The sequence below is a fragment of the Henckelia pumila genome, chromosome 1 (genome assembly GCF_033568475.1).
Source record: "Henckelia pumila isolate YLH828 chromosome 1, ASM3356847v2, whole genome shotgun sequence".
Lineage (NCBI taxonomy): Eukaryota > Viridiplantae > Streptophyta > Magnoliopsida > Lamiales > Gesneriaceae > Henckelia > Henckelia pumila.
In genome coordinates, this window is record NC_133120.1 from 38,201,592 (window position 1) to 38,207,547 (window position 5,956).

At 37.2% G+C, this 5,956-nt stretch overlaps 1 protein-coding gene across 1 annotated transcript; it reads left to right on the forward strand.

Moving 5' to 3' along the window:
- The first annotated feature begins 2,830 nt into the window (after nucleotides 1-2,830).
- LOC140874764 (small ribosomal subunit protein uS19) lies at nucleotides 2,831-4,876 on the forward strand. Its single transcript, XM_073278148.1, has 4 exons — nucleotides 2,831-2,952; nucleotides 3,039-3,184; nucleotides 4,091-4,148; nucleotides 4,375-4,876. Exons 1-4 carry the CDS (start codon nucleotides 2,950-2,952, stop codon nucleotides 4,573-4,575), a joined length of 408 nt encoding a protein of 135 aa, XP_073134249.1. The 5' UTR covers nucleotides 2,831-2,949; the 3' UTR covers nucleotides 4,576-4,876.
- The last annotated feature ends 1,080 nt before the right edge of the window (nucleotides 4,877-5,956 follow it).

A 5,956-nucleotide genomic window follows, 5' to 3' on the forward strand; every position in this document is an offset into this window, starting at 1 on the left:
CAGATGGTCAGTTAGAGCGCACTATCCGTACTTTGGAGGATATGCTTCGAGTGTGCACTATGGACTTTGGTTCAGCCTGGCAGTATCATTTGTCATTGATTGAGTTCGCGTACAACAACAACTATCATACTAGCATTGGGATGTCACCTTTTGAGGCGTTGTACGGGAGACGTTGTCGTACTTCACTCTTCTGGGAAGAAGTGGGGGAGAGACAGGCAGAGAGACCAGAGTTAATTCAGCAGACAACAGATGCTGTTGATCAGATCAAGAAACGGATTATGACTGCACAGGATCGTCAGGCCAGCTAAGCTAACACTAAGCGTAGACCTTTGCAGTTTGATGTTGGGGAGAAAGTGTTTCTGAGAGTTTCACCTTTCCGCAGGATTCTCAGGTTTGGCCTCAAGGGCAAGTTGTCTCCCAGGTTTATCGGTCCGTTTGAGATCTTAGAGAGCATTGTCGATTTGGCTTATCGTCTAGCCTTGCCACCGTATCTGTCCAGTATTCACGACGTGTTCCACGTATCTCTGTTGCGATGGTATGTGACGGATCAGTCTCACATTCTACAACCGTCGGAAGTTCTGGTGGATACAGATCTGACTTATGTAGAGAGACCTATTCGTATCCTGGATCATAAAGATAAGGTCTTGCGGAATAAAGTCATTCCTCTAGTTTTGGTTCAGTGGCAGCGTCGAGGCACTGAAGAAGCCACATGGGAGCTCGAAAGCAGGATGCGTTCAGAACATCCTGAGTTGTTTTGATTTCCTTTTCGTGTTATATTCAGTTGTAAACTCTGTGAATTTTGCATTTGAATAAAAGAATGTTTCTGCATCTTGTTGTTTTGTTTCAGTACTTAAAATTTGATTTCGGGACGAAATATCTTAAGTGGGGGAAAATGTAGTAACCCATATCTAGAATTAACGATTAATTAATGATTAATAGAACGATCATGTTAGATTAAATGAACCATGATTAAGGAAGTTCCAGATGGGTTAACAAGGTTCGGAAATGGATTCAGAACGTTCGATAATGGTTAGAGGGTTGTCGAGTTCGGAGGCTCCGATGTTGAAGTTCGGATGGCCCGAAGAGGGTTTGGACGCTCCGATCGTTCTGCCAACAGACGTCATGGATGACGTCATTTTGCTGACATAAGCAATGACGCATTATTGAGTTCGGACGACCCGAAGTCAAGATCGAATGGTCCGATCGTGTTTGGAAACACCAAAGCGTGGTTCGGACGGCCCGAACTCCGTCTATAAATAGGAGGGCCGAGATTCATTTTCAGTCGCACCATTCACCTCTCTTCTCTCGATTCCTTGGTCTTCCAGCTTAGATCTAGGACATTCTAGGCGTCCCTTTGGGAATCCGGAAGTGACATAGCGATCCAGACGTCGTAGCGGAGCTGTGGTCTAGTTTTGAGGCAAGCGACAACAAAGGGCTGACGACGGACGCAGGTATAGCTTTTGCTTCCTAAAAATATTTAGGAGTATGAAATAGCTTAGTTAACGCTTTTAGAGCACTATAATGATATTAGTATCATTTGGTATTGTAGTGCGGATTATAGGCGTAGACCTAGAGCTGGTAGAGCGCGCCTAGCATTTGAGGTACGAAAGTACTGTTCGAGATATCCTCATTGAATATGCATGTATTATGTGACTGCATAATTTATATGACATGATTTTATGCTGCATACATTTGCATCTTGAGTTATCTCCTTTGAGATGTCTGTTAGTAGGGTTCTACCCTATCCTGTTATTGGATGGACTTCCATTGATTTGGGTCCGGCGTATCCACTAGTATTTCGGTATGTGAGCCACCTCCTGAAGCGATGGCACAACGTGCTACATACCAGGGCCCGGTCTATCTCTGTATCTGATTCTTGACCTCTAGTCAGTAGGCGGTTCACTTGCATTCATGTATACTCATACTCTCGTGCTGAGTGTTTTATGCTCACGTCTCGTACTTTGTGTTTCTGAACACCCTATTCCATGGGGCAGGTTTGCGATTGGACGAGGCGGGTGGATCCAAGAGGGGCTAGGCAGTGCTTGGCCAGCTGGAGCTTCATCTAGGTTTTTATTCTGTTATATTTGGATTGATACAGCTTTCGATTTGGTTGTATAAACTATTTGGGTATTTGCAGATTCCTTTCCGTGGGATTGTATTAGTGTTTATGGTTTTCGCAGTTTAATTTTGATTACTGTTTAATTAAGTTAATTGCATGTCTAAGTTCTATTTAGTAGGTAATCTTGGTAAGGGTCACTACAGGAGTTCAGTTGACTAACCGCAACTGAACCAAACTAAGAGTTACAAAAGTCAACTGCTACAGTAATATCGAGAAATCAGTTTATCAAGCGGTTTTTCTGGAACCAAATTACTAAGAGTTACAAGAGTCAACTGCTACAATAATATCGAGAAATCAGCTCATCAAGCGGTTTTTCAACCCAGAACTGATCTCATCCAGGGGTGAAAGAGCAGCTGAACTCTCCCATCAGATCCTTTCAGATTTTAATAAAAAAACAATGTTAATAGATTTCAAACATTTCTCACGAAATTACATTTAGGCTTGACCACATTAAAAACTTTAAAAACTGAACAGTGGGAAACATAAGATTCTTTTTTTCTTTTTTCATTCTCTATTTAACCAAAAATAAAATCATATTTAATTAAATGTATATTAAAATTTAATATATATTGCAAGATACAAAACTAAACTAAGATTATGTTTATCCTTATTGGTCCAATTAAGGTTGAATTTCTGTTAATGTCAGCCCAATTCTATTACTAGGCGTAGGCCCATTATTCATGCCCTAATTCCATAAACATACAAATAAAATCAAAATCTAACTTGCCATTTCACCTCAGTCGGAAACCCTAGCTAAGTATTTCAAATTAAAAAAAAAAAAAAAAAACCCTAGCTGCGTGGAATTCACCGAACGATCCCAACAAGCAATCATGGTAAAATTCCCATTTTTTTTTGTTTCGATCGCACACACTACGCTTGTTTTATGTGAAATTTTGATGATTTGTATGCATATTTTCAGGCGGATGTCGACACCGAGGTGGCGGCGGGACAGCCGAAGAAGAGAGCGTTTAGGAAGTTTAGCTACAGAGGCGTCGATCTCGATGCGCTCCTCGACGTGTCCCCTGATGAGCTCGTCGAGCTTGTCAATGCCCGTGCACGAAGAAGGTACGGTTTTTGTTTGATGACATGCGATCGAAATTATGGGTTGAATTTGATCGGAACAGTTGATGAGAAGTATTCGCAGTGATCCAATCGACATAAAAAATTATCAAAGAACTTCTCACCAATGTAAAATTTAGCCGTCCACGTAGGCAATTTCGAGTCTGATTTCATCCAAAGTTTGAAAATTGTACCTAAACTTTCTTATTGATTGAAATATGATGGCTCAAAGCAGTTGGTAAGAGAGCCAATCGCAGTTATGAACTTCTGATCGAGTGTTTTTCTCGTTTTTTTTCACCTGGTATGGCAGTATCTGTTTTCTATTTGAAGTTTTAGCCTTTCAATTTTCGTTACTAACAAGATTGTCCATGTGGGATTTAAATCGTCTTGTTTTTAATTTGGCAATCCTAGTACGTGAGGAAAACACTATTTGAACTGCTCATGTTTACTCCTTTTTGTGGATGGTTTTCTAGATAGGTACTTTTTCGATGGTTGATGAGACAAGTACGGATTGTTCAACCTAGAATCAACTCATACACGAAACATCATATAATAAGGATACACTACCAAACTTCTTCGATCTAATGATTTTTAATCACTCATATTAAATATTATTTCTTTTCATCGTCCAATCGCATTAGTCAAAGCTGTCAAAGTTGTGTCTTAGTGTTTGGGAGTTCTTTTATTTACTTTGTACTAATAAGATTTTCCATGCATTGTGATTCAACCCTCTCCATATGTTATTGAACATTGTTTGTATCTCTTGTGTGTACCATCTGACTTAGATACATTGTTGGTGCTGTTTTTTTACTGAATTATATCCTATCCTATCCTATCCTATCCTACTGCATGGATGCATTTCATTGGCTTTGGTTTTTGTAATTATTGTTGCTTACATAATTATGTTGTCAGGTTCCAGAGGGGTTTGAAAAGGAAACCTATGGCTTTGATCAAGAAGCTTCGTAAGGCTGTGAGTCATCGAAACTTTCAATCACTGCCTATGGATGTTCAACTATTCTGTTTTATTATCCTCGTTCCCTTGTTTCATAGCATGTTGAATTGTGATCTTTTGGACCCACTAATATAAAATTGTACATCATGGTGCAAGTAATTGCCGTGCATGTCACCGTTGTATGTTGTATGTTTTTCCAGTGTTTTTTGTTAAATTAATAAGCTCACATGATGCTTCATATCAGAAACTAGATGCCCCACAAGGCGAGAAGCCCACCCTGGTCAGAACTCACTTGCGAAACATGATCATTGTCCCGGAGATGATTGGAAGTGTCCTTGGAGTGTACAATGGCAAGACCTTCAACCCAGTTGAAATCAAGCCCGAAATGATCGGTCATTATCTAGCTGAGTTTTCTATTTCATACAAGCCTGTCAAGCATGGTTGACCGGGTATCGGTGCCACCCACTCGTCCAGGTTCATTCCTCTTAAATGAGGGGAAAGTGCAAGGGCCATGGAGAATGATCTATTTCTGAAGTTTTGTTATTTGATCTCCTTGCTAGTTTTTGGCATTTTGGTTCCTCGTGGAAGGCAACCATAGGGATTGATTATTTTTTCGGTTTCCCCCAACTACACCATACGGTTTAGACAGCTTCTCTTGGTTTGAATCAAAATTAATTGCCTATATATGTTGTTGGTTTCCTTGATTTTAATGTGAATTGTATAATATAGTTACTGTTCTTGTCGTATATCTCCATATATGAAAGAAAACATAATGTAGATGTTTTTTTACGTAAAAAGTTATCTTAACTTAAAGTTTTAAAGTTTACTATTAATTAGATGTAATTTATTATTTTGTATCAAAAGGTAAATTTAATGTAATATTCATATCTAATGGTAGTTTACTGAATAATTTGTTTTCAAGTCATTAACATAATATTAATTTATTTCGTTATGAGCATGTACAATATGCAAATATCAAACGGGTATGTTTTTTTTAAAAATATATTTATGCAAAATTACATCTCCATAAGTTGTATGTTTATTTAAATTTATAAAAAAAATTATATTTGAATAGTTCTTATCTGACTAAAAAATATTTCCATGATTCAATTAACAAATAAATTTTTGTTGAAAATTATTAGTTGAATGTTCAAAATTATTAGAGTTGAATGTTGAATATTAGTGTGCGATGATGTAACTTATTATGTAATTATTTTTGGACTAATCTCAAATGAGGATCTATAAATGTGTCTTCATTTGTGATGAAAAACATAATTGAGAGAAGAAATTTTATAAAGTGTGGAATTTGATATATTTTGAGTTTTTAAGGTTTTATCTTTTTATCATAAATTTTTATTTTTCAAAACACGTTATCAGCACGATCGCTCGAAGGTCCTCTATAATTTCCAAAACTCCAAAACACAAGGAAAAGACAAAAATATTCATCAAGTAAGAATATTTATTTTACTGTCTATATATTTTTATTGTATATATATTATAATATATTAGTTATATATGTATAATGTCACACTATTATATAAAAGGAGTCTATGACAACTCATTATAATACTTTGATGTGATACACAATACCTGACTTTATATGATATGAATCTAAAAGTCTATCAAAGATTCATATTATTCCAAGATTTTTCTCATAATTTTTCATCGAGATTAGAAGGAATTTGGATCCATTACAATCAAGTTGGGGAGCAAGGGAGCCAAGTTGGAATGCATGGAGCTCAAGGTGGAGGACTGAAATTTATTGAAGATTCTAAAAATATCAAAATCCGATCTTCACTGTTCAGAATGTAGTTTAGGATGTTATA

Bases quoted from the DNA above. Each gene is read 5' to 3' on its own strand.
- LOC140874764 (XM_073278148.1), top strand. The intron at 3,185-4,090 runs GTACGGTTTTTG...TTATGTTGTCAG, and splicing joins AATGCCCGTGCACGAAGAAG to GTTCCAGAGGGGTTTGAAAA. The intron at 4,149-4,374 runs GTGAGTCATCGA...GCTTCATATCAG, and splicing joins TCAAGAAGCTTCGTAAGGCT to AAACTAGATGCCCCACAAGG.